We start from the raw sequence: 27,785 nt of genomic DNA, 5'->3' as shown, positions 1-27,785 counted from the left end.
TTTAAGGCAGCAGCCAACAGTTCAGTATCAGCATTGACTGAGTAGTGAGCACTATGTTGGACTGGAAAATAAACAGTATGACAAAATATTTACTCTGACCTTTTTGAATCCTGCACCTGGTTAATAGGGTATGAAAAAACTAAAACTAAACTAAAACTAAACTGAAACTAAGCCTTGTTGCAAAAATTAAAACTAAATAAAAACTAGAATGCCTGCTCTAAAACTAACTAAAACTAAACTGTAATGGAAAAAAATGTCAAAACTAACTTAAACTAAACTATAATGAGAAATCCAAAACTATTATAACCTAGGTAGGGGTGGATACTGAATAAGGTACTTTTATTGGTACTGACTGTATTCCGTCTGTTGTATTGAGTACCGATTCACATAAATTCAAACGGCACACATCCTTGCCACGGTGAAGGAATGGAAGAGTAGGCAATTTTCCATGCTGGACATGAACACAGCAGAGATACATGTGTTAGATTGAAAAACTTTGAGGTTTTCCTATTGAATTAGTACTCATTAACACATAAACACACAAAAGTACCGTCAATTAGTGCCCTTGAGTATCGATATCAATTGCCAGGTATAGGGCATCTGGACCATATAGTTTAAAAAGTGAAAGGTACCATACCTAGATACCAGTGTGAGACATAAGCAAAAACTGATGGTCCTTTCCTGTAGAAGCCTCCAGCGTCAATGTGTGAATGTGACTTGTAAAGAGGAAAACACTCTTGAATGGTTTGAAGACTGGAGAAAGCACTGTGTACACCCAGTGCTTTTATGTCTGCAGATACAACAGCTTACCTTCAGTCAGTGTGGCTTCTGATGAACAAGTCCATATCATCTCATCATTCTGTTCTCCTTAACTCCTCATTCAATCAATCAATCAATCTTTATTTATATAGCACCAAATCACAACAAATGTTTTCTCTAAAGATACTTTCCAAAACATGTATAGTCCTGTTGATTTTATTTTTATTTTTACAGTACATTATTAAAATATATATATAATTTTATAAAATTAACTCAATATGATAATATTTAACTTTCACCCTAAAAACAGATTTTTCAATCCTAAAGACTCACTGGCTGGTTTCAATTTAAATCCACCAAAAAATGTTAGCTAAGATAACAGTGTAAGAATTTAACGTGAGGAATAACGCGCGTTACATCAGTATCATGTATACCAGCCAGAGCTGGTCTGCTCTCTATTTATCATCAATGGCATCAAACTTTGAGAAAACAGGATCAGTCAACCACATATTACTCGAGATGTGCTGAAATTTTTGAATTGTTTTTATAACAAAAAATTGAAACTGATTAGAAAGTGATATAACAAACAGACAGTAGTTGTAGAGCTCCTGAAATCTATTTTTTTTTAACCCTTCATGTTAGCATAAGACAGCACAAGTGTCAGGGGTCTGTAAACAGATGCAGTCCTGTGAGATTCAGAGGGACTTCTGCAGTATCAAATACTTCTTGGAGGGAATTTCACAAAAAAAAGAAAAGAAAAAAAAAGAATGAAAATAATAATAAAAAAAATAGGTCATGTGGGGACATGGACATCAGCAGAAAGAAGTCCTGTCAAGTAGATTTAAACCACAAACAAAACAACTGCTACATGTCTGCAGTTATTCTACAGTAAATCTCACTGAGAAGCAAAACTGCAGCATGAAACTGCTTAACTCTTAACTCTGCAACTTGAAGGGAAGGTTTTCTGATGGTTTGGCACAAGATGAAAGACGCGTTCAATAGCTTGCGATGACCTGACTCAGGAAAGAAATGGAGATTAGAAATTAACTATGCATGAGCTGCTTCCACAGTGGCTATGATTATTTAATGCTCAAGTTCAAAGTAGAAGCTCAGGCTTTATATAACTTTTTGGGCCACAGAATCAAACCCTAAATAACCATAAAGGCTTTCTGAGAGTCTAAATATTAAGGAGCTGTTCCAAGAAGCTTGTTCTCGACAAGAAGATCCCTGAAAGCTCTGTCTCAGTGATCTCAGGTCTCTGTCAGAGAAGTGCTGCTTTCACAAACTGTTCATCAGCCTGCCTCATGAAGAAACGTGTGAACGCCGAGCTTTTCTCTCTGAGTGCAGACCCTTCCATCAGCTGGATGGCAACATCATTTAAAAATACCAGCAGGCTGCTCTGATTGGCTGAGAGAGCAGATCAGGTGTGGGGGGAGAATATCCCAAAAGCAGAACACAGAGCAGCGTCACCATGAGATGACAGAAACAAATAATTTTATTTTAAAAATATTTCACTGCTGATACATACAATACACTCATCATACTCATATATATTTGCATAAAGTATACTCTTAACATGATAATATTTAAAGATTTGATACATTATTGTCAGGTGGGAGGGGGTATATCAACAGGGGGGGACACTTTATTGTAGTGTGAAGCGTTAAAACATTGAAACAAAAAACCACTAAAACAGAGACAGAGGAGACCTCACCAGCTGCTGCCTGAAGGGGGCGGAGCCTGAGCGTGGCTTGATGTGTTGTGTCAACAATTCTGATTCAATCCAACTGTGCACACTGAGAGAGTTTACACAGGTGGACCATAAAAGGAAACGCTCTCCAACTTGAACAGTTTGTATCCTCAATCTGACTGAATAACCAGACACGTTCTGCTAGAGGATGAATATTTTACACAGATTTGAATCTTTCTCTGCCTCTATGGAAAGAAAAAGTGGACACACTTTGTGTCTTCCAGGGATCAGCATCATAAGACATGGGTCTGTTTTTATTATATAGAGATAAGTGTTGAACAAAACTCAGGGATGCTCTGAATGAGCTGAGGAATATTAAGATATAAAACAGTCAGGAGGTTTCTCAGGGTTTCACTCATCCCTCATCCAATCAGATGGATTCAGGAAGTGACGGCCACTGCTCCAAGCTCTCATTGGCTGTTTTCCAAACCACCTACTACATACTACATGTGAATTTAGTATGTAATATGACAGATCTGTTGGGTCTGTTTTGTAGTATACTACTCTGGTTTCCAGTCTCAGAAGGCGGAGCTACAGATAATGTCGCTTTTTTTTGCCTTTAAGAGAAATATACAAAACAAGCTATGGGCAGATCCCTGCATTTCATTATTTTAATAGTTGTATCATAGCGGAATCATCATTCTTGGTTTCTAATCTTACACCAAATCTTATATCATCAGCTGAAAATAAATCTGTTTTTTTATTTTTACAGCTGATGAAAAAAACACTTCGAAATAATCCTAGTATGGTTAAAAGGTAATTATTGGTTTATATGGGCTTTAATGAATTTGTAGAAGTTAACACCTCTTTTATAACTGGAAGTGACAAGATTTACAGGTGTTTTTTTTCTCATCACCTCACTTCTATCTCATGGACCGTCTAACGTTAGCGTTGTTGTATTGTAGTTACAGTGCTGACTCATTCCAGTAGATGGCAGTAATTCACTGAAACCTGCTACCTGCATTGACAAACAGTGTTAGCGCTATGCATTGTGGGACACAGTTTGCCAGTTTGACTGGTCCATTGCATGCTGAGAAATTTTCTTGGATCAGTTGGACATCCAGGGATTTTTGGCAAACTACAGATTTTGCAAGTTTTTGCAAAAGACTGCTACATACTAAATTTCGACCAAAATAGTAGGCGGTTTGGAAAACAGCCATTGTTTGGTTTGAAACTGATAAAAGATCTGTGAACTAAAACAGATCTGTATGTGATCAAATATTAAAGCTGACGTATCAGAAAACTAGGCTTTATTGAGACGAGTCTGTCATCATTGTGAAGAATGAGAATCAAACAGAAAATGTTGATGGATCTAAGAACCAAGAAGAAGCGCAAAGACAAAAACTGGAGTCCCAAAAACCTCAAACTGTCGCAAATAATCTGCTATAACTGAGAAAATCTTTCTGTTTCATGATCAATTCATAAATATCAGAACAGGTTATAAGTTAGGACATATTTCCTAATTGATCCTGACAGGAGCTACATTCAGAACATCCATGAGTAACAATCCAACACTAAGAAAAGATTTCAGATTTGGCCAAAAGAAAGAGAAACATTTCATCAAACACGTTAAAAGTATCAACAATCGCTTCAGGAGGCTGAGTGTTTCCTTGTTTACATTTTCCCTTCTCTTTCTATATAATTCAGACAATATATATAAACATTTCAAATATATTCAGTTAAACACCTCTCATGTTGGACTCTGTAATCTTTGAGGAGAAATAGTTTTGTTTTAAAGTGGCCAAAGACTTTTCCTTCGATACAGGCAGGCAGCAGAAGTCTTCCACTCCTAAAGAGCTGGCGAGGTGAAGAGGTTGTGTTGAGGATAATTATTATCACGGAAGAAAAAAACCCGACACTGAAAAGAAAAAGTTTCCATTCAGATGCTCCCGGCTGTCCCTCCTGACCCTGTTAGCTGTCACATGACGTGATGAGAGAGAGTCCACCGTCCTGCTCTGCTGGATCGCTGCTGCCTACGACATGGATCTGACTCTAAGCTCACCCCCCGACATCAAAGTCCTCTCTGCTGACGTGCTGCTTTGTTTGGACAGGTGGGTGAAACCAAATTACATCTGTGTATCAACAAGTGCTAAACAGACACAATTCAGAGGGACTGCTGGGTGAAAATAAAAAAGATTATAAACACATCTTTTTTTTTTTTTTGCAGAATTGAAATTGTGATCTTTTCTCTGACTTCTCACAACAGAAAAACATTTGAAGGATGTTTTCTTTTTTAAATCCAAGCCCAGGAACTCACATTAGGTCCATTTTCAATGATTCGTATCACAAAGGCAACAAAACGCTGTCTATCGAGTGTTGGAGGAGCAACAGTCTGACTGCATCCTAAGTGCTTCACACGGGGAATGGCATCGAGGGGAGATGAGCAGGTGGAGACCCTGTGACCCTGATCTGTGTGTTTGAGCAGCCTGATGCTAACTGCTAACCTGCCAGCTGTGTTAGCCTGTGGCCAGCCCTGTGCAGACCGCGGTTTATTGGCAGTGAGGAACTTGATTTGTCTTTGAAGTTGAGGTGAGATATCGAGCACAGCGTTACACACACACACACACACTCACACACACACACTCACACACACCTGCTCACTGAGCTGTCATTCAGTTAGCCTCTTTTTCCCAACTCATGTCGGATTCTCTCCGCCTCTGCTGAGAGCTAGATCACATTACTGTTATGGAGAACGTACTCAAGAACAAAGCAGTGGAGGTCTTCACGGATCCAAATCATTGAAATGTTAGCGATGGCGATGGATGGGGTCAGATGATGCCTTTGTAATGTCATCCAATAATCTCTGCATTCATTTAGTGAGCTCTGAGCTCACAGGGTCAGATCTTTCTGACTCAGATTGACTTTTTCTTCTGCTATTAAGTTTTTTCTGCTCCTGCATGTGGGCATTTTTAACAAGACAATCTAAACATCAGTGACATCATGTTTTTAGCTTTTCAAGTCATATCCTTTACCCTTTGAAGGCAGCATATGAGAGAGGCGAGACCAAAGCTGTTCACCAGTTCCATTCTACATATTTGATATGTAGCTTTAAATTATTTAAAAGAACTTAAGGGACTCATTGTCAGGATAGGAGATTAACCAAATGATCAATAAAGAGGAAATAAAACATCAAGGCTGTTCCAAACTGATGTGATCCTCTGCAGTGATTCAGATTCTGGAGGTCTGTTTTGGTCTGTTTTAAAATCCAAACCTTGTTAAGGTCTTTGAAAGTGGTGCGCCAAAAGCAAATATGTTATCATACATATTTTTTCTGTGTTCATCCTGTCTAAGATACATGTAACTAAATCTATTATTAACTACAACAGATTCAAGAATCTGCTTCCATTGAAACATGTTTCCTGGAAGTGGAGCACAGCTTGAGTCCCTACTTTCAGACCCGTGAAGACCCCCACACACTGGCCGCACACTGAGAGCTTTATGGGTATTATTTCTGAACAGCTTTAGGCATCACAACTCACAGAATATACTTTTTTTTTTACGGAGAAGTCAACTTCAAAACTGTGTATCACACTCAGGAAAGATACGGACTCCTCTAATCTTCAGGGGAAATGTTTCTGAGGATGAGCTGAAGAGAAACTTTGTCAACGTGTATGTTAGTTGATAAAACAGCAGCTAGGTGGCTTTTTTTCACAAAAGATTTCTTCTTTTTTTTTTAAATGAACTCAAACACACGTTTGTGGAACCGTGTGGTTTTGGGGGAAGTGAGAGCCTGTGAGACTCTTACACTGCAGAGGACAACTGCTGCACCGCGCTCCTTTCTCATGTTAGAAGTTCAGCTGGGTAAAAGAGCCGATTCCGGGGAGTGCACCACAAACCGTGTTTGTCGTTGGCATTGACATCCTGTGACGAGACTCGAATGTCAAGTTTGAGATGCTGAGAGGTTTGCAGCAGGGGGGAGAGATCACTCCACGCCACTTGAACCTTCAACACTGGCTGTGAAAGTTTCAGGAGTCCTGTGTTGGTGTGAACCTGGCAATGAACAGGCCCAGAGCCACTGTTAGACAGGGTTCAGCCCATCAGCAGGCAGGTGAGCACCCTAATCCTCTCACTTGCTGGACTGTTGTTAAAGTAAAGGTCAGTCAGCGTGGCAATGCTAGGGAACATCTTGTCTGCATGCAACTTACACTGCAAAAAGAAGAAGATCACGTCTGATGAAGTCCTTCTGACATCCTGCTCGTCCACCCACAGGGAATGATGAATCAAAAACAACAGGAGGAGCCGCCTGGACTTGTATCACCTACAACTTTTCTGTGTTGCTCAATTCATGAGAAAAACAGCTTAGATTAAAAAAATTTGAGAACTCTTTTGCCGAGGTGGACGTTTTTTGCAGTGTAGTTGTGTGCAAAGGGCAAGAAACACGGCAGCCAGATTCAACCTGACCGAGATCTGTCCATCAGTGGCTCTGGTGCTCAGAGGCAGTCCTCCTCTGCTTCTTCCCTTCCAGCTTTCTCACAAAGGCCAGGGCAGATCGCTGAAGTCCACAGGGCCGCCCAGGCCGGCGTCCGCCTCCAGCAGGGACATGATGACTGCCATGGCTGCCTCGTCGTTGCTCGGACTGCTGGAACCGGGCTCGTCCATGATGTCTATGCTCAGGTGGGAGTTGTCACCTGGAGAGAAAATCAAAAATGATGAGTTCAAACTCATCTGGAGAGGTGTCAGAGTGTGTGTTTTCTTTGTGTCTGGCTTACTCATGATGGACTGGTTGGAGTAGGGGTAGCCCACAGAATCAGGTCCAGGAATGATCCCCGTGCTGGGCAGCTCAGGTGTCCCTCCATTCTGAATCTGTGACACACAGACACACACAGCTGTCAGTTCACAGAGCGCACACACCACTTTCAACAGCTTGTGTTTGAGGGGGAGTAATAGCTCTCCATGTAACAATTTTTTTTAAGCTTTTAAATTGATCTTTTATCCTATTTTGAGACAATTACCAGATAAATAACACAGCAGAGGAAACAGCTCCAAAAGTTAAAAAAAGCATAAAATCAAGTGAATTCAAATAAATCAAATTAAATTTCAAGTTTCCTGCTCAGTGTCGCAGCCACTTCCAGATATGTTAGCTTGTTGCCCAGCAACATCACAATGACGACACGCCTCCTCCAAACACGGACTGCTCCAGGTCATAAAAATAGTCTGGCACACTACCCTTAAAAGACCAGTTTCCTAATCTCTGTGGCTTTTACAGAGATTAACTGGACAAGATACGCCTTGTTCAGTGATGGGATGTGCCAACTTCATTTTACTTTTTACATCATCTCTGTTTCCAATCACACTTTTTATTCTGACTCGCATGTTTCGGGCTGAATTGTCAGGTCTTTATCGTATCAACAGACTCAAACGTTTTGCTTTTGTGCCAGTGGAGGATTTCTAGAAGAATACAAACAGTTAAGTTTGAGCCTAAGAGCAGATAAAGATCAGACAACTTAAAGATGAAGACTGATTAGTGACGTGAATGAGTCAGGCGACATTCAAAAGAAAATGAGCCACTTTAATAAAAGATGAAATCCCTGAACTTTAAGAGACAACACCTGGAGTCTGTATGACTAACCCACAACGTTCACAACAGATCAATGGTTGTTTCATCTGTTTAAATTATTAACATCTCCAAATTCCACGTTTGATAAAAGCAGACAACTTTGGTCATTGATTTTTATCAATATCAATCCTATGTCTGACACCTCTGAAGAAGTTTTTCAGTTGCTGCTGTTGAGGTTATTAAAAACACTACAGCTACTCATCAGCATTACAATAATATTTACTGTTATCCTGGAAGTCTCATGGAGATCTCTCAGGATGTCTGTGGAAAGTTCACCAGGCCTCCATTGTGGTCAGGGTTAGATTGAGCACAGTGTTTCTTCAGGCAGGTCATGAAGTCAAGTTCAACCCATAATCCAGCCTCATCAGCTGATTACATCTACTATTTATAATTCTTTATACTGGTCTCCCAGCTTTGCCTCCCCTTACGCTGTGTCTGATTTGACCAGTGTCATATGTATCTTCACTGATGCTCGCTCTGTTCTGTACCCAGGAGGTCTTTGCTGCTGCTCTCCCTGCCTTGTATGCAGATAACAGAGAAGAGAGGAGGCACATGGGAGGGCAGGGAGCAAAATTTAACTTATTTGATGGAAACTAGAGCTGAAACGATTCCTCGAATGATTCGAGGTACTCGATTACAAAAATTACTCGAGTTATTTTCTCCGCCTCGAGGAATCGTTTAATTTTAAAAAAGATCAAAGAGTGGTATTTCAAATAGAGCTGAGGACATATTAAGAGAGTTTTCAGACCCCTCAAGCTACCTCTTATACAAAATAGCAACTAGCAACAAAGCTAGCTTCTTTTCTGGAGTTTGGAGACTAATGGGTCATTCTACGAAACAGGTGCCATTTGGGTCCTCAACATTTGATGAGATGTACAAGGCACAAAAAATGTGTCAAAGTGTGTTTACAAATTTTGGAGCAACCAAAGCAAGTGCTCTTATTGACATGTTGTAGCAGAAAATTTTATTTCTTAAAGAGAAAAATTTTCATTAGAAAAATAACTGCTCTTTCACTAAACAAAAATGTATTTTATCCGATTACTCGATTAATCGATGGGATTTTCAGTAGAATACTCGAATACTAAAATATTCGATAGCTGCAGCCCTAATGGAAACAGTAAATTCTTAAGAGCTGTCCTGACTGAATGTGGGTTAGGACAGGTCTCACAGACAAAGCTAGTTCACCAATAGATGATGCCAGAGCTTAACTCATGAAACTGTGGTACCATGTCTGACAGGATCCAGTCTGAATAAGTGGATTAGATGCTGTGCTCTCTTGATAAGACTGATACCCAACCCTTTGAAGCTAACAGACTGCCTGTTTCTGTTTGTGTTACCTTCTTGCCCCCTGGAGAGCAGGTGTCAGGTGGAGGGGTGCTGGTGATGTTCAGAGGACTGGAGCCACAGCTGGAGGGGGAGGAGCCTCGGATCCTGACGGAGACACAGAGAGACGGATGGTTGACATGAAATAATTAGTAGCTTCTCCTGCCAAAACCGGCAACAAGTTTTCTTTGCTCTGGCTTGTAGTAAATAGGGATGGGTACCATTCACATTTGAAAGAATACAGTACTGCTATCAGTACTCAATGGTAGCAACTTTTGGTACTTTTGCGTGTTTTTACGTGGTAACGACTATTAAATTGTTTAATACTGAAATCTCAAAGTTTTCCAATTTCACATATTTATTCTTCAACATAACCTTGTAATGCTGTGTTCATGTCCAGCATGGAAAATCACCTACTCTTCCACTTTCTCACAGTCACAAGGATGCATTAGGTATCCAAACATGGTATCTTTATATTTTACTTGAATTGGTACTTGGTGCTAGGGACAGAATTCAGTAAGTACCCGTTAAAGTACCTAATTCAGTACCCATCCCTAGTAACAAGGTAAAAATAATAGGCTAATCCCATTCTTTGACTCATGTGCAGAAATGTGTCAGTGTTGCTATGACAATGAGGGGATATTCAATCTATCTGTGAAGACAATATATGTAATTTTGGAGCCTGGGCAGCGGTCTGAGTCAGCTTTAGCCTGGAGGGTTCAGAGCTGAGCAGGAGAGCCTGCCGTGGGAACACATTGTGCTGTTTCATACTGTAAACGGCTTTTTGTACTCCTTCAGTTCATCGGCTTGTTTACTTTAAACGACAACAAAGAGATTTAACTCTGAACATTTGATACAGTATCTGAAGGGAAGTCCAGTACAGTCAAATCCTGATGAACACTGAATGATAAAGAGGTAAATCTTTGCTTTGACTTAACGTCAGGTCTAACATGTGAACCACATATTTTCATAAACGATTACATCTCCACTCACCTCTGGATCTCCATCACCTCCTCTGCAATCATGCGTCCAATCTTGCCTGCTCCTGCTCTTGTGCCACCGGGGATGCCCGGCACCGTCTGTAGTGCCCGCCTTCCTCCACCTGTCAATCAGCAGCAATCAGGACACAGTCATTTCTTAGTCATTAATTTTATTTAACATCTTAGAGGAGAGGTTTGTGTTATTCACCCTCTGAAGTGAGAACACTGTCCATGCTTTGTGGTGAGGCAGCAGACTGAGGATAGTCTGATCCTTCCATCATGGGACACCTGGAGGGAAACACACACAAAGACGTGTTTTTATTCTGAGGGTCATCAGGGTCATCAGCTGTTATGCTTCAAGGATACTTACGATACAACAGTGTTGGTGGAGACGATGTACTCCACCTCCTTGGTCCAGGGGTTCATAAAGCTGAACCATCGGCTCCGCAGCGTGATAAAGGAGCCATCTTTGATTTTGAATTTGTAACAGTTGGTGTTAATCTTCTCCCTCATCTGCAGCACTAAAGACAGAGACATGGACACGGTCAGAGACGTGGACACGGTCAGAGAACACAAAGATGCATTCAGGACTCTTCTGTTTAATCAGAGCGGTGTGACAGGTACCTTGTCTGTGGCACTCTGCCAGGTGGCCGATGTCATCCTGGTGAAAATACTCGTAGAAGGAGGTTCCCAGCAGCTCCTGGGGCAGGTAGGCTAGGATGGCTGTTGCTCTGGAGAAACACAGAGACAGGAAACAGTTGACTTAAAGCTGCCCGTGTGAGGATCATCAGGAATACACAGAAAACTGAAGTTCTTTAGACGTTTTTCTGCAGTGAGAATCATTCCTTTTTAGCTTTTTACAAGTCAGGAGCTGAACGCGTTGATGACAATAATCAGTAGGGCTACTTACCCATTCATCTCTGCAACAGTTCTAAACTTTAGATGACACATCAACTTTTCTGCAGAACTATTTGATTGAGTCAGAGATTATAAGGCTCACTGCAAAAACTGAAATATGAAGATGGGTTTTTGACTTCATTTTACAAAAAATAGGTCTCATTAGAATTAGTATGAGCCACATTTACTCACAAGCACAGAAAATGTCTTATTTTAAGATATTACAGAACAAAAAATTAGGCCTGAACTGCTTGTAAAGGGTAAAAAACACCTGCAGATAGGACAAGAACATTTTCTTTTTGTGTCTCATATTAAGAAATTATGCATATTTCAAGAGACTTGACAACCAACATTTTTCTTACCCCACTGGCAGAGTTTTTTTTGACTCCTTACAAGGAATTCAGACCTTGTTTTTGTCTTTTATGTCTTAAAATAATTTGAACTGAAATAAAGACATACAAACTTGCTTAGATTTTAATTTGTGCAGTGCAGCAGCAGTAGATGCCCTACACAAACAGAACATGAACGGCTGAAAAAACATGATTTCAACTACAAACACATGTGAATATTCTTATCCAGGAAGATAATTGCAGTGATGAAGATAGAGAGAAGACTTGAGTCATAAGCTGTGTTTCTATTACACCTAGAATTGTGCAAAACGTAAATATCGCAATAAGAAAGTGGTAATGGAAACACCACATTTTTGAAAAACCTCTCAAATTTTGTTAAAAAGTTTTTACGCTCTCATGGGGTGTTTTTTTTTTCAAAAGTTTGGACAACTTGATCACAAAAAATATGTCACGTTGTCATAACAACGCACCTCCCTCACCTCCTCTTATGTGTCCACTGCCTCACATATGGACTATGGTGGTCATATTTTTAGTGCAGATGTCTGTGATTTGACCAACATTTGTGAAGGCATCAGACCGGCTGTGAGTGTGTGAGAGTCAGAGTGCAGCAGGAGGGAGGGGTGGAGGTGTGTGTGATAAAGTGTGTGCGTGAGTGAGGTATGTGAGCTGCAGTTGATGATTTTCATTCAGTGTTTTGTTCTGTCTGTTTTGAGTCGGTGTGATCACAGCCGACAGTTTGATCAGTGAATAAAAACACTAGTGTCCATGAATCAACGTCATTATGAGTACAGCATCCGGACGGATATTACGTTTTACTGAACTCAAGTTGTGTTCAATTCTAGTTGTAATGGAAACACCGGCAAGGCGAAATTGTTCTTTAACGAAACTTCAGAAATAAAGCTTTTATTTCAGCTATTAAAAGGGAGGGGTACATTTTTTACCTAAACCAAAGAGCTTCTTATTTCATGCTTTGTTTGAAACTGTTCAAACATACACATTTCAAAGCCAAATCCACTCATGACTCTTCCGGTGGACTTTCCTCTTTTGTACCCTCTAATATTTTGCTTTTATAACACCAGCACACAGAGCAGATAACTTGAGTCTAAACTTTGTAGGACCTGGAGCATGTGGAACTTTATATTGCTTTTATAAAAGAGAAATACCAAAGTGCAGTAGGTCAAACTTTCTACCTTTGCTCCCACAGAAACCAAGTGGAGTTCCTCATTCAGGTCTCACCTCTGGTCCACAAAGACAAATTTGCCGTCGATGGCGTGCCTGGAGACGTACTCTGTGGGCTTCACCCTGATGTCTGCCAGGCTGGGTTGGGGGACGATGTGGGGATGCAGGCGGCCGATGGCCACCAGGCAGCTCAGGTTGCAGCCTTCGTTGTCGGGCTCGTTGTCCTCGTCCAGTCCCATCTTTGTGGGCGGCCAACTCTTCAGGTAGCCCGTGCTGTGGATGGTGCAGAAGCTCTTGCGGTCCGCTGTAAAGAGAGGAGTGAGGGAGAGGGATCCATCAGAGGTTATATTAGAAGTTGACCGGCAGCGTCTTAGTGGGACGCCGTCCACATGCTGTGTGGATCATGGGAAATTCTCACAGCTCAAATAACTGAATCCGACAGGTGGCTGAGTCAGTATTACAAAACCAACTGTGACTGGCTGACTGATCCCTTTTCAACTGTTATGTTAGAGCGTTCTGAAATAACTCCTCACATGCTGCCACGAGCTGAATTATTCATTGAGTTAGATTTCAGGTGTTACACTTTTTAAATAAAAAAACTCCAGTAGAAATTCTAACTACGTCTGTTCAAGGTGAAAGGGAAAAAAGGAGTGTCTCAGTGAGCTCTTGAGGTGTCAAACTCCATTCATTTTTTTTCCTGCTTGGTTTAGTGTACCAACGAGTGTGTTAAACATTTAACCCTCTCATTTCCAGTCTATGTCAATCAAACGGGCACAATGCATGTAAAAACACAAAGTCCGTTTTCATACAACCCCTAGCTTTCATCTTCCAGTGAATTAACTGTGGCACTGAAATTAATCAGAGTCAAAATAGCCTTGTATCTTCAAGAATACAAGGAATTTGACTCTGGTTTAAACTGTGCTCTCTGTGTGCAATCAGGGATGGGTACCGAATTAGGTACTTTTACAGGTACCGACCGAATTCTGTCAAAAGTACCGGGTACTGATTCATGTAAAATCAAAAGGTACCTAAATGCATCCTTGTGACTGTGAGGGAGTGGAAGAGTAGGTTATTTTCCATGCTGGACATGAACACAGCATTGCAAGGTTATATATTGAAGAATAAATATGTTTAATTGAAAAAAAAAATCTATACTTTATTATTAAACAAACAGATATTTTTTACCACATAAACACAAAAAAAGTACCGAAAATTGGTACCGTTGAGTACCAATACCGATTGCCAGGTACCGGGCATCGGTACCGTATCGTTTCAAATGTGAAAGGTACCCATCCCTATGTGCAATTATTGAAAACAAACACTAAGTATTACAAAAATAGAAAAATAGAGCTTAAGTAGTAAGAAAAAAAATGATAATAATAATAAAGAACTTTGTACAAAGTAGAATAAAAAAATATTTATAATAGTGCTCTAAATAAGGTGTCAGATTTTGCATTTTGCCAAAGAAAAACAAAACACGAGTGTACAAAGAATAAACAGAAAGGCTTAACTCATGTGTAAGTGTAAAAACTAAACCAAAGTGAATCTAGTAAAACTCATTCAACTACATTTGGACTGTGCATAGGCACATATACTTTAGCAAAGCAGAAACTCAACTCTGACCGATGACGTGTCCAAATGAATGTTTTTATTATGATGTGAAAATGTGCTTCATTAACATGGAGGGTTAAAAAAATGCAGTAGAGGACACAGAGCTAGATTTAATTATGAAATGGAGCAGAAAAGACAAAAGTCGATGCATGAAAGTTGTCCAGAAAGCAGGATGATAAATATTTGGAGCTAAAAAAATTCTGCTTGAAGGTTAAAATAGTTTTAAAAACATCCTGAAAAACAATCCTGATCAAATCTGAATTCTGATCCTGCCATTATAAAAAACCTGGCCTATTTTCCCAATCGTCCACTAATGAAGAAAATTTCCCCAGAGTTTTCTGATGTTTGTACATAAAACACTTCACATATCTTATTTTCAACATGTCATGAAATAACTCTTCACAGTGACTTGTGTATGATTAGCATACGTAATGATTCAGGTCACTTTTCATGCAGCAACATTTAAGCTACTAACTCTCTGCCAGCAGTGATGCAGTGCAGTCCCTGCTCCTGTCTGCTGCTTACAAGTGTTGAAAATGCAGTTTCACCATGAACCTTCAGTGTCATTCTTACTAAACTCGACCCTTTAGACAGGATTTTTCTGGGTGCTACCACTGCTTATCAGCACCAAGGCTCCTCTTTCCAACATTTCTTGCTCTGTTCGTAACCTCGACAGACACTCCTGGGAAGGACTCTGCACTGAACTGATATCACCACTTGCCCTCAGGTAGCTTCATAACGTGACTGTTTTTTGTCCCCGCTGTGAAACACAAAGTGCGACATCAGAGGGAGAGGAAAGTTTGTCTGTATGAAATATTGAGCTGGAAGCACTGAAAAATTCAACAAGAATGGTGACGCTGTGGATCCGGGTTGCGTGGCTGTGCTTGAATGGCCCGTAAATGTTCTCCTGACTATAAAAACACTTAGTTTACACTCCAGTTCCTCTCCATGAGCTACTCACAGAGCAAAGCAGCCAGCCATGTTTTATCTGCTCTCAGGCCAACGCAGCACATGTGACGCAAAGAGCTGAAGAGAAGACGACAAATGTAGGCGCAGACTTCACGTTATTCAAAGAATGGCGATGTTGTCTCGTGACAATTAACAGGATATAAAAAGGAGCAGAGCCAAACTCGGCCAGTGAGCTCGTTACTATCTCCATGACGTTTGCTCCAACAGCACCAGGCATTAAACATAATGCTGAAACATCCAGTTACTCCTGGTCCTATATCAAGAGTGTTCTTCTGACAGGCCACTTTGGAAGAATGAGGGTTGTGTAAATAACATAATGCATGCACTCAAAGAGGCCAACTTCCGGGGTTGTGTAAGACATGCTCTCGTGCTAACTGAGGTGTGATTCCTGGTTTTAATACGGATGTGTCGATTGAAATAGAAACTGAGCCAAGCCAGGAAATCAGGGCTTTTGCTCTCATAAGAAAAACTGACGGACTGAGAAAAGTGATTGAACTACATAAGGTAGAGGCATGACCTCTATCAGAAGAGAATTTAAGTTTTGTTCCTGACATATTAATCAATGACCACACTGAAAACCAGAACTGTACCTTTTTTCTTGGAGCATGTGGAAGGGAAGTCTTTGTCCTCTACTTTAACAGAGGGCCTGTTGCACTTCATCCTGCAGAAAAACGACCGCCTGGCTCCAGAGCAGAGCCTCGAAGGACCGGGGGTGATGTCTGTCTTTACTGGAAGACCAGCTGCAAACACAAAAACACTCAATGAGACTAGAGGTTACAAAGGTTCAGCTTTGTAATATTTTTTTTTTCAAATGTAATGCTCTTAAAACATTATCGGCAACTTAAGAAACTGAAACTTTTTGCCCAAGAAGACAAATGTGACACAGGGGTAGAACAGTTCTTGATTATAGAAATCTCTCTCTTTAAAAACACATGTTCCCTTCAGCAAGTGACATCATTAGAGCCCATTTATCTTCAGGCCTTGCACTACATCAATGCCTTGTGAATAAAATAGTTAAAAAAAAACTGCACAAAAAACATATTTTAAGTAAAAAAAAGTGCAATTCAAATAACAGAACAGCGATCTGAAATTCCTATACTTTGACTGACGTCAGGAGGAAGCCTTGAGATTTCTGTTTGTCACAGTTTTACTCACTATCATAAAGACAAAACAGATAAAGACCAAAGCACAGATGGGATGAGGAGTACGCAAGAAAAACAACATTGGCTGTTTTCCAGATTCCACAGAAGAAGAAGATGATGATGATGATGATGAGGAGGAGTGTTTTCATACTTTTAGCGTCAATGAGCCGTTCTCGTGGGGCTGTGTCAGAAGAAGACAGCTGCTCTTTAACCTTGGCTATGTCCTTGGGGTGAAGGTAGTCGAACAGACTCTGACCTATCAGGTCGTTCTGGAGACAAAAAGGGAAGAAGAAACAAAACAATCAGGACTACAAAAAAATCTACACTGGAAAATATTCTCTTTTCTAAAGTCAGTGCTGTGTAACTGTAGTTATTCGCTGTGATGGCATTTCAGGAAACTCTTATTTTAAAACTGAACTGATGACCACTGACTTTTTGAAGAAACTTTTATGATTAGCAGTGTCTGACGAACATTAGCAGCTGGTGGGGATGAATGAACGTCAAAACAGCTGCAGCGATTTGAATGAGCGGTTGGCGTACCTGGCTGTAATTGAGGATCTTGTAGACCGATTCAGACACAAAGAGGATCTTTCCACGGTCACATCCAACCACAAACAGGAAACCGTCAGCAGCCTGCAATGTGAAACAGAAATCACTAGTATTAATAACATAAGGCAGGGGTGGCCAACCTGTGGCTCGCGAGCCGCATGTGGCTCTTTGCTTTTTGGTGTGCGGCTCTACAATCCATTCATAGAAAAATACAAACCTGAACTCTCACCTCATGCCATCCAGCATTAAAAAAATGCAGGTCCTTTTGCATTATCCCAGTACTCATAGTTTGAAACAATGAAAATATGTATATAGTAATATTTTCCACTTTTCTATATTTCTTTAAATTTCTAATTTCATATCCCTATAATTATTCTGTTTCTTATTGTTAGTGCATTTATTGCACTTTCCTGTGAGCTACTGTGACAAAAAAAAAACCCAAATGGGGCATCAATAAAAGATGATTTTTTTCTATTCTATTCTCTTCTATTCTATTTAAAATATTGATATGTTGGTGCCAATGTTGGGATCAGTCAATACTTAAGTTTCAGTTTCTCTTCTCTACTTGTGCTCCTCTCAATCGCTCGTGCTCATATCTATCTATCGATAGATCGATAAATCGATAGATAGATAGACGACTTTTTCTCTTCTGCAGTACAAACAGAAATTTGTCTTTAGCACGGCTCCAAGTACGAATCCAAGCACACTTACACAGTAAATCTTGCTTTGAAAAATGGAAATATATTGATTTTCATTTTATGTCATTTCGTTTATGTGTGAGAGGAAGTGTGTTTGTAAGACCACGTGTGTGATGTGGCTCTTTGTGGTACCACCATAATTTTTGTGGCTCTTGGTCTCTGATTGGTTGGCCAACCCTGACATAAAGCATTTTACAGATCTACAATCCTGAAAAACAATGATTTAAAAAAAAAGAACTACTTTCAAATATTAGGAAGCCTCATATTTTTGTGATCAATACTAAGCTCAGTTCTGTCTCAGCAACAACTTACAGACATGTTTGGATATTCATGATGAAGAGAAGACAAACTATAAACACTAAGCAATCATGCTAACAGTCAATCTACTTAAGCACTCCTTACATTGTTAGCTTTCAGAGACATGAGCAATGCACTCACCCTTAGTATTAAGTGCTTCAGTTCGTCATCTGAGAGGAAGGAAGGCTTGTAGTTGGCCTCTGTGTATGGGTTGGCTGCACCTGCACACAGCAATAAACACACAAGACACAGTTTAAACCTGAATTTATGCAGAGTAACACAGATCACAGTTTTCAGCCCTCCTTGTGTAAAAGAAGGACACTATTAGCGCTTTATGACTCACTAATCATGCTTGGTTACAGGATGTCTCATCTAGTTCATTTCACCGTTTTTCCCATTATTTGTCAGTACTTGGTTTATTATCTTTTTTTGTTTTTCAATTCAGCTATTATATTTGATCCATTAACTATATGTTGTTGATCACTTTTCCACAATATCACTTTAACTGGTACAGGCTGCTACTTACTGACATTTACATTTTAAAATATTCTGTTTCGTCTCAGTCATATGTGTGTGTGCATTTGTGTGCATACGTGTGTTTGGATCCTAGAGAAATTCTATCTCATTGCCTGCACTGCTGCTATATGAACAACTACTGACAATAAATGCTGTGTTAGTTGCCAGATTTGCTATGAGCACTATTTGGTATGTTTTTGTTGCAGCTCTATCTTTGAATTTGTTGTCTTCAGTCAGTGAAACTTTATCAATCAGACAAACAAGTGATGCCAAAGAGCTGTAACTGCTGTATGAGTAATAATCCTCTCCATTAAAGTAAATAAACTTGTTCTGGTTTTAGCAGGAAGAATTTTACTTGAGATAATCTGAATTATACTTGCAGGTATAACAAAGCATGGCTTGTCTGTTATCTTGTTCACAAAGATGTCTCTTTATAATCATCTGTCTTTTTGGCTGGTACAAACCTCTGAGTGTCTTCATGTGCTGCACAGCCATACGTAGAACCGTCAGTTTGTCCAGCTTGCGGGACATGGCGTTACAGGTGGGCACCAGTGATGCTAGCTCGTCAATGAAGCTGTTCATCTTGTCCCTGCGACGTTTCTCAATCTGGCTGTGAGCCTCTCTGTGGAGGAAGGAGCAGTGGGCATTAGCAAACAGTGACCTGACATTCAGTCCTCTCCTTAACTTCCACTGTGTGGACACTAATCTATGGAAAAATATACAAAAGCACTTTTTGTTTGAATTCTGGTACTAAAGTACACAACAGAGCTGCAAGTTTAGACACGCTATCCCTTAGCAGTCTACATTCCTGAACTCTGGATTATCCATTACCTCAGTGTCATCACTCATTGAATAAATCAGCAGGATAAATGCTAAAAACCTCTGCTCCTGATTCTTCAGGACTGTGAGAAATCATCTGAGTGCTTTTCTAAACTTGTCTGTTCTTTCCTCACAAGAGAGAAAGAGGTCATTTAATATGCTTGGATCTTTACACTTCAATGTATAAAGTTTCTTTTCATCAATGAACACAGAACTTCTGTTCTTCCCATGAAAGGGGCTGACATTAAATTCATGCTAAAGAGATGAGAAGTCAGGAGGGACTGGGAAAGAGAGGAAATGAAGGGAGTTTTAATACCTGGCATTCTTAATCCGGCCCTGTTGGTCACTGCGAAAACAAACAGAGAGAAATATGAGAGAGGGGAATCTGACAGCAACGTCACAGCCTGAGAGAGGAGGAAAAAGGGAAGGAGGGAATGGGGCCACGGCTAACCTCATTTGCTGGTTTAAACAACTTCAAAGCTTATGCAACAAGGGTAATAATGCTCTGGGGCCAGATTGGACTGTACAATCTGATGACTGATGTAATACAAATATGACGTGGGTTCGATTAAACCGCTTTGCATTCTTTCTCACACGCTCTGTTATGTAAAAGTAAAACAAAGAGGAGGATTTCCACCCCACCCGCTTTGCTGCACTACACCCAGAAAACTTATCTATTCCACAGAGACCAAACGTGTCTTGTTTTTTAAGGGAGTCTAGAAGTCAGTTTTACACACGACCCTTACATTCAAAGGGTGATTTTTTCTCTAATTTTAGGGTTTTTCATCTCAACTTTGAACATTTCTGCTTCAAACTGAAACAAAATGAACATGAAGTCCCTTTTTGTTTTTTCGGCATCACTTCCTGAAATATTGTGTAACCTCACGCATGATTTTCACATTACTTAACTTGTATGTTAACACATGATCTGCTCGTGCCAGTAAACTTTGCCCTTGTTGTTGTTGTTGTTTGGAAAGTCTGTCAATTGATTGTGTCGTCATGATAGCAAAGTTTGTATTTCTGAAAATTGATCACACCTTAAACACACTTATTGAATGATTTTTGCAACATGGTGTTTTCTATACAAAAACAAGACACAAGTGTCTAAAAATCACCAGCTGATCGACAACAGATGAAAGTATAACGCACTGTAGCAGAGGATAAAGCTACAGCCTTGGTCATTGTGCAGCTGAGAGCTGTATTATTACAGATTCAAACTTTAGATAGTTTTATATAAAGTCTATAAAAAGTCTCAAACAGTACTATTTACTCGTAACATCTAGTTTTAATCAGGAGTAGGTCAAAAGATATGTTTCACAACTGCCCCAACCTTTTTGAAAAATGCAGCATCACTTTGCTCTTAACACCATCTTTCTTTAATCAAGTTTCTGCACTTCTCCACTTCTACTTCCTTTAGATCAGATTTCTCCATCAAAGATGGGCGTGAACTCAAACTTGAGCACACCTTGGTTTTTATCTGCTCCAAACAGGCTCCATAAATGTCACACGCTCCATCACTCAAACATATTCGGTCGTTAAGTGATGACGCTGCTCCTCCTAATAAAAATGTTTCCACATCCAAGCTGCTAACACCCATCGTAATGTTGATGTCTTGCAGTGCTGTGTTTTTTTTTTCTGTTTTTTTTAGATCAGATTATAAAATGACCTTCAATCCCAATTCATGAAGGAACCAATGTGAAAGGAAAGACAAAGGGATGTCTATTTCAAGATATTAAAGGACTAAAGTGACGCCTGAATTGCCACTGACGTAAGAAAAAAATTGACTAAATACAAGAAACTAAACCCCCATTGACCCCATTTGGGCATTATTTTACTCTTAACAAGAAATTCAGGCGTCATTGTTTTTCAATATCTTTTAATAAGACCTTTTTTCTGGACTTGTCAGTTAATGCAAATTGAGACAATTTTCAAAAAATAAGACAAACGTTTTCTTAGATTTTAGATTTTGCTGCAAATAAGAGATGTTTGAAGTTGCAAATAACCTGAAAATTTAAACCTTATGTCACAAACAGCTGCAGTAAGCTACAGAGCTGAGGTGGAAATAATGACAGATCACACAGCTGCCCTAATACACTCCATCTGCAGTTATGATTCACTGCATGTAGTGACTGTTAGCCAACAGAGGAGGCGCTGCTGTATCACGTTTTCAAAAGTTTGCCTAATTATAAGACCAGTAAGCAAAAAGACAGACAACATTTGTTAAACTTGTTGGTGAATGAATGATATTGGCTAAAAAATGATGTAGTCTTTGCTGAGCTAGCGTGTTATGCTAATTCAATCTTTTACTGTGTTTACAGAGCAGATGAGCAGATTACATGTTGCTTTTTTACATACTTTACACGTGATTTGATTCTGTTACCCAACACAACGAGCAGGGGAGAGCAAGAGTTTACTGGCAAGTGATCAAGCTTTTGAACCAGGGCATGGATTACTCGCCGCTAGCGACGTCACTCTTAACAACCCTGGGTCAGCACACCAGGAGAGAGGCAAGAGTTGGCACAGTCGAACCAACTAAGGCCAGAGAGATGTCACTTACACAAACACAACCATCGGACTGGGCGAAAAAAAAACTTTTAAGGTGAGAAGACGTTTCGAGAAATTGTCAAATCAAAGCTCATGTCAGGTGTAACTGATAGGAGTCTACTGGATCAGTTCCTGAGCAGGGGACTGGATATATGACAGCCACAAATACACAATATAAAAAAAGCAGAGTAAGGGGAATAATGTGATGCCTTACCTTCCCAGTTTGTCTTTGTCTGGGTCCATGTCACTGAGGGAGAACAGACAGAGATTATTGATTTGAACAACTTCAGAGAGTATTTTTATGACCAGAGCACAGCACAGCATGGTTCAATAAATAAGGGTTCATCTGGTGCAGCAGGTTTGTTTTGCAGTCTATTCAATATTTCATGGTCAAAAAAATCTATCACAGGTCATTGATAAGCTTTGTGCAAACACTATTAAACTGAGTCATGTTTGAACTTACTCAAATGAGAAGCCATCAATTCTGTAAAGAAAGAAAAATCAATGATCAGTTTCTGACATTGTGCCTTTGGGAAAAGGGATTATTTACAGTGCAGAAGGAGCAAACAGTTTAATAGGATTCATATTTTAGTACACACTTTGTCGTGTTCACAAAATTGTTAAAACTCTGGTTGTTTAAAGTTAGTCATCAGTTTTTTTAGGAGAATAACATTTTTGATCCTGTCTTCCTTTTCCTCAGACTCAAATTCATCCATGTCATATTCCTCCCCTGCTTTATCTCTCCTCTTTTGTTCTTACTGGTAGTCGGTGGTGCTGCCCTTCCTCTTCCGGGTGTAGTCCATGCCAGGCGTGCTGATGGAGCTGGAGATGAGGTCAGTGGAGCCTGGGGACATGAAGTCAGTCATTGTAGACGAGATGTCCATCCTTTGGTCTGCCATCAGGTCATCTAAAGAGACAAAAACCACTGATTAATCCACCAATCAGATTTCTGAGAAATTAAATGGGTGGGGTTTGGGACTGGATGCATCAGTTGGCAGACAGCAGGGTGTGACCCTGTGTCTAACATCGATCTGAGAGTTATGGCTGACCCATAACAAAGCCCTGTGCTGAAGTTAGACTAGAGCTGTGTTTGTGTTACACCTGGGTGTAACTTCTCTGCCATGGAAAGAGCAGGTACAGGTCTGTAAAGTCAGACTAGTCAGTCTATTCAAGGTCATTTAAACGGAAAATGTGTCACTCAGGTAACTCAAAAAAATGAAGGCAGCATGAAGTGTGTTATGATGAGAAAAGGAAAACACGGAGCTCTGCTTTCAAATACATCATGTATCCATTACATGGTGCTGTACATGTACAAGCATCCCTGATTTCCCAGCAGAAAGCTTCTGTTTATTTGGATTAGTGTTATACAGTATCACAGTCAGTGTGTTTACACACACCCAACGGTGATAGCTCGACAGTTATGTCACTGTGGGGGATCTAGTCTTATCTCCGTACACATACAGAAAAAAGGATCAGACCTCTGGCCGGGAACGTCTCACTCCGCTTCAATAGATGGCGCTGTGTCCCATTTGATAAGCGAAGCTGTGTGCGCAGTGAACTAGTTTAAACAGATCACCGTTTCCTTTTCCCCATTCATGAGTTTATGAATTTTCAGTTCCTGAGCTGTGTTAAAAGGCAGGTTGTTTCCTCCTCTCTCCAAAAACGGGACTTGTTGTCACTGTTGCCATGGTGTTTGTTTGTTTGTTGTGTTGAAGCGCAGCGGCCCTATTTATCATGGTCATCTACTTCCTCTTCCAGGTGAAATTTGCTCAAGCTGAACACTGAGGCAAGTGAAAAGTGGAAAGAAGTGTCGACTTTAGAGCTGTAGAGGTAAAAATGTTCACCCTGTGGAGATTCAGGGGTGGCTCAGTGCTGCGGTACGCTTTCTTAATGCTCCGCCCCTTTTTTATTTATTGAGCAAACTTGCTGTAAATTATGTCCTACAGGGGTCATTTTTTAAAACTCTATAGTGTTTCTTCTAAAACTTGGCTTGATGGAACAGACAGATGACAGTTTTGTATCACCTTTAATGAAGTGAGTGCTCAGACACAGGTTCGTCAATTAATTCATCATTGATCTTATTTTATCAAAATTGACTATTAAAATTTACTATGATCAGGGAAAGTAGTTCTATTGCCTTTGCATCTCTGGTAGCCCGCAGACGCATATTACTACATCGGCAGGATAAGAACCTTCCTTCTCCTAACTCTTGGCTAAAAGATCTTATGTCATTCCTACACTTAGAAAAAAATAAATATTCTATCAGGGGGTGCTCTGACAAATTTAGTAAAACTTGGAATCCATTTCTTAACTTAATTAACTCTACTTCCTCCTTAGATGATTAGCAAAGATGGATCTAATTGAGATTAACTGGTGTCATTTTTATATCTCTTCATTTTATTTTCCTTTTCTTTGTCTACTATCCAGTCTGAAGGCTGAAACACACCAGTTATTTAAAGAGGTGAGACACAACATATACAATTTGCTATTGTCAATCTTTGTTTTTGTGCTTTTAACCACTTTGAAATACTCATCTAAAAGTCCCTTTTATTCTATATTATTTTATTTTATTTTTGTTGTGTTTATCGTTCACTCCTCCTGTTCTTTTTCATTATGGAGGAGAGAGAGCTGTATTTGCTTATAATCAATACTTGTCTTTATTTGGTCTCTGCATTTAATTGTGAATGTGACTCTCCAGTTGGGGGAGGAGGAGGGGGATTGTTAGCGTTACAAAACAGGGAAAAAAAGGGTGAACTATATTCTACCTAATTGTACATGTACTTTATCCTGACAACCCAATAAAAATATATATGGACATTTTTTTTTACTATGATCACATCAACTTTGATCACATCCAGTTTTCTGTATTTGGAATGCAGCACTGGATCAACACACAACATCTACAATGTGCTGGCTCTTGTTAGTCAAAATAAAACTAAGAGGAGAAGTTTGGAGCTAAAAGAGTCATAAATAAAAAACTTCATCTACACTGAGGATGTCTATCTGAATAAGAAAAACGGTCCAAACCCGGCTCTTACATACAAACAGATCACAGACGACTGCACTACAGCATCCAGCCTTTGTTGACTTGAAGTAATCTGTGGATAATTATGGATATAATGAGTTTGGATTAAATATTTTACTTGACTTGGATCATGGGGATTCTTTCTGTTGCAGCTGGAGGGTGACGGACCTGTCAGACTTTCACTAAGGGAAAGGCTTCGCCGACTCCAAGCTGCTCCACTGCTCTGTGCTGGAGGAGGAGGCAGCAGCTTTGCTTCGGTTGCTGAATAATAACCTGAAACCTCAATTTCCTGTGTTTCCTCTCTTCAAAGGGATGTTTTTGGTGCAGATTTCACACATGGTCTCATCTAAATTAGATGAATTATTCTCTTTTTTTTGATTTGGCTTTGAGCTGAAATATTCCCAAAGAGCCAAAGTTACTTTCACTTTAGGTAAGGTGTGGTTGTGCAGCGGTCTGCCATGCTGTGGGGTTTGCTTGTGGTTGTTTTTTGAGGTTATGGAGTCAGACTAAGTCAGCAACACATCACTCTAGGCATATTCATGTGACTGTGCATGATATGACAGAGAGCAGCTTTGTCCGTATAATGTGATAGATAACTACTATATTAAATACAAGAAGAACTATCATGGATTATAAATAGATAAATAAATAAGTGTATTAATTTAGGGAAATATTTTGACATTATGATAACATTATTTGATCAGGCCCTGATGTAACAAAAAACAAAGAAACCCCAGCACAGACTGTTTCCATGGATGCAGATCCAAATCACTATGTCAAATCACTGTATGCGCAAAGAGTGTTAGCACTTGAGTGTTAGTCATCAGCAAGTGGATTATTGATTGTATACAAGCATGTACATAGATCGCCCCCACGATCATCACATTATGTTTATTAACTGAAGAACTTTATTCAAAAAAGGGCAAACAAAGAACAACACTTTCAACAAATCACTGAAAGATGGAAAGGAGCGTCCTGGTTCAGAGGCAGAGCATAATGGAGTCACACTCACCACAGATGTTCATCACAGCCTCTGTGTTAAAATCATCTCCTTCCATCCACTCTCGAGCCCTCAACTGTGAACACAAAGAAACATGACGTCAGCTGTGAGGCGGCACAGGAGAGGAGTCAGTCTGAAACTGTGAGAGGACTCATTCAGATCAGTGAAAGAAAACACACCAACACAGTCAAGGTTGCTGGGACACGTATAGCCGTATATCAGGCTAACTAGGTCAGAAGCGGAGGTCAGACGCACAGGAAGCCCCTATCGTCTTGGTAACTGTGAAGAAATATTGTGTGTCACTGCAATTATTCTGCAATGAGAATTAGGTCATGCTGTATCAGTTACTCTACAGACTGAAGCACAAATGATATTCCTCATTTCGATCATCGGTGTCCTGCTTCATCCAAACCTTGCTAACCATTCAAATGCACAACAACAGTTTAAAATGATGATTATTATTGAGACACGGTGAACTTAAATGACTCCATCACTAAATAATTCAGCTATCTCTTTCAAGGAGTAACTTGGCGCCAAGAAGCAAAGCATCATGGGTGAAACTTTAAAACCTGTTGACTCTCCTTACCAAGAACTGTGACCTGCTACACCTGAAAACACACCCACTGATGACGCCACAGTTGACTGAGACACCCTCCACTACATCTACTGAATACCAACAGATTATTAGGGGATGTTTGATCAAATAATTCTTCGTCATATCTGAATCCTAGTTTAAACATGCAAGCGTAAAATATGATCAACGTTACATTTATCAGTGCAGCACCAGCAATTCAGCAGATGCTTATCTGGTAGATATTGTTGTCTGACACACATTCACATCAAATTATCTCACCCGTGCTTCCTGGATGAGTCAGCACTTCAACCTGTCAGAGTTTGTAGTTCTTTGCCAGCAGCAGGAATTCAGAACAATGAACTTTCTCTGCTTGTCACTTGTTGACAAATAGCAATATAATAGAAATAGAAGCACTAACAAAGCTGCAATCCCAGGCATCAATTACATACAGCAGAGCACAATGGCAATGAATAGAAAACAGTTTGATGTGAAATTTTAAAAATCGTTTCAATCTACAGACAGTGTAAACACTTGAGACTTGCTCACATGACTGTGGGTGTCACAATGAACACAGACTCCAGCCTCCGTCATTCACCTCAGAGAGAAACCTGATATGTTTTGTAGTTTGACCTGGTTTTGTTTTGTCTCTGACCTGCCCACATGCAAATTCTTCTTCTTCTCCTCCTGTCAGAACATTAACACTGTAAAATAACAACAACACAAGACTAAAGAAAGCCAGGGGTAAAAATAATTCAGCTACTTCTCTGAGTATGATCCTAACTCTTTACATTAAGAAAACAATAAAACAAAACAAAGCTTTATGAAAGCATCAGTAGGAGAGAAGAATGGAGGAAACATTTCTCTCAGTTTGAGGACACAAAAGTCCAGATGTGTGGTTAATAGTTGATCTGTCACCAGCAAAGAAAAAAAAGGTGACAGACTGAAGAGAAAGAGACCTCGACCAGGAAACAGACACATGTAACCACAAAGTGCAGCACGCTAACTTTGGCAGTGATACAGGACAGGTTCAGTCAGAGGAAGATGCCAGCAGAAAAGTTACAGAGGAAGAGGGATGTACACAGGTACCACTGTGATTTTTCTGTCAATACTTTCTGTGAATGAAATTGTTCTTCAAATGACTGTAATGTGAATTAATGCAGTGTTTCCCGTACCGTTAAATGGGAGGGTGAAGTTGAGTTAATTTTATTTTCCATATAGCCACATATAGGGCCAGATCACAGCAGAA

The 27,785-nt window shown here is 39.9% G+C and overlaps 1 protein-coding gene across 2 annotated transcripts in view; it reads right to left on the bottom strand.

The window, feature by feature from the left end:
- Positions 1-2,236: 2,236 nt before the first annotated feature.
- Positions 2,237-27,785, bottom strand: part of bmal1a (basic helix-loop-helix ARNT like 1a) — a 48,569-nt gene continuing 23,020 nt past the window's right edge. For both annotated transcript variants that reach the window (XM_074677298.1, XM_074677299.1), the window contains exons 3-20: positions 25,978-26,041; positions 22,700-22,847; positions 22,404-22,424; positions 22,155-22,187; positions 19,713-19,742; positions 19,042-19,199; positions 18,203-18,282; positions 17,058-17,150; positions 16,669-16,786; positions 15,966-16,115; positions 12,853-13,099; positions 10,994-11,100; positions 10,740-10,890; positions 10,578-10,657; positions 10,383-10,491; positions 9,404-9,497; positions 7,219-7,312; positions 2,237-7,137 (exon numbers count right to left, since the gene is read on the bottom strand). In XM_074677298.1, coding sequence (XP_074533399.1) covers positions 6,980-7,137; positions 7,219-7,312; positions 9,404-9,497; positions 10,383-10,491; positions 10,578-10,657; positions 10,740-10,890; positions 10,994-11,100; positions 12,853-13,099; positions 15,966-16,115; positions 16,669-16,786; positions 17,058-17,150; positions 18,203-18,282; positions 19,042-19,199; positions 19,713-19,742; positions 22,155-22,187; positions 22,404-22,424; positions 22,700-22,847; positions 25,978-26,023 — 1,917 coding nt within the window. In that variant the 5' untranslated portion in view covers positions 26,024-26,041 and the 3' untranslated portion in view covers positions 2,237-6,979. The remainder of the gene's footprint in view (positions 7,138-7,218; positions 7,313-9,403; positions 9,498-10,382; positions 10,492-10,577; positions 10,658-10,739; positions 10,891-10,993; positions 11,101-12,852; positions 13,100-15,965; positions 16,116-16,668; positions 16,787-17,057; positions 17,151-18,202; positions 18,283-19,041; positions 19,200-19,712; positions 19,743-22,154; positions 22,188-22,403; positions 22,425-22,699; positions 22,848-25,977; positions 26,042-27,785) is intronic.

Source organism: Halichoeres trimaculatus, unplaced genomic scaffold, assembly GCF_033239565.1.
Source record: "Halichoeres trimaculatus isolate MK-OKI-2021-1 unplaced genomic scaffold, fHalTri1.1 fHalTri1_scaffold_10, whole genome shotgun sequence".
Classification (NCBI taxonomy): domain Eukaryota; kingdom Metazoa; phylum Chordata; class Actinopteri; order Labriformes; family Labridae; genus Halichoeres; species Halichoeres trimaculatus.
This window is presented reverse-complemented; position numbering and strand designations above follow the sequence as displayed.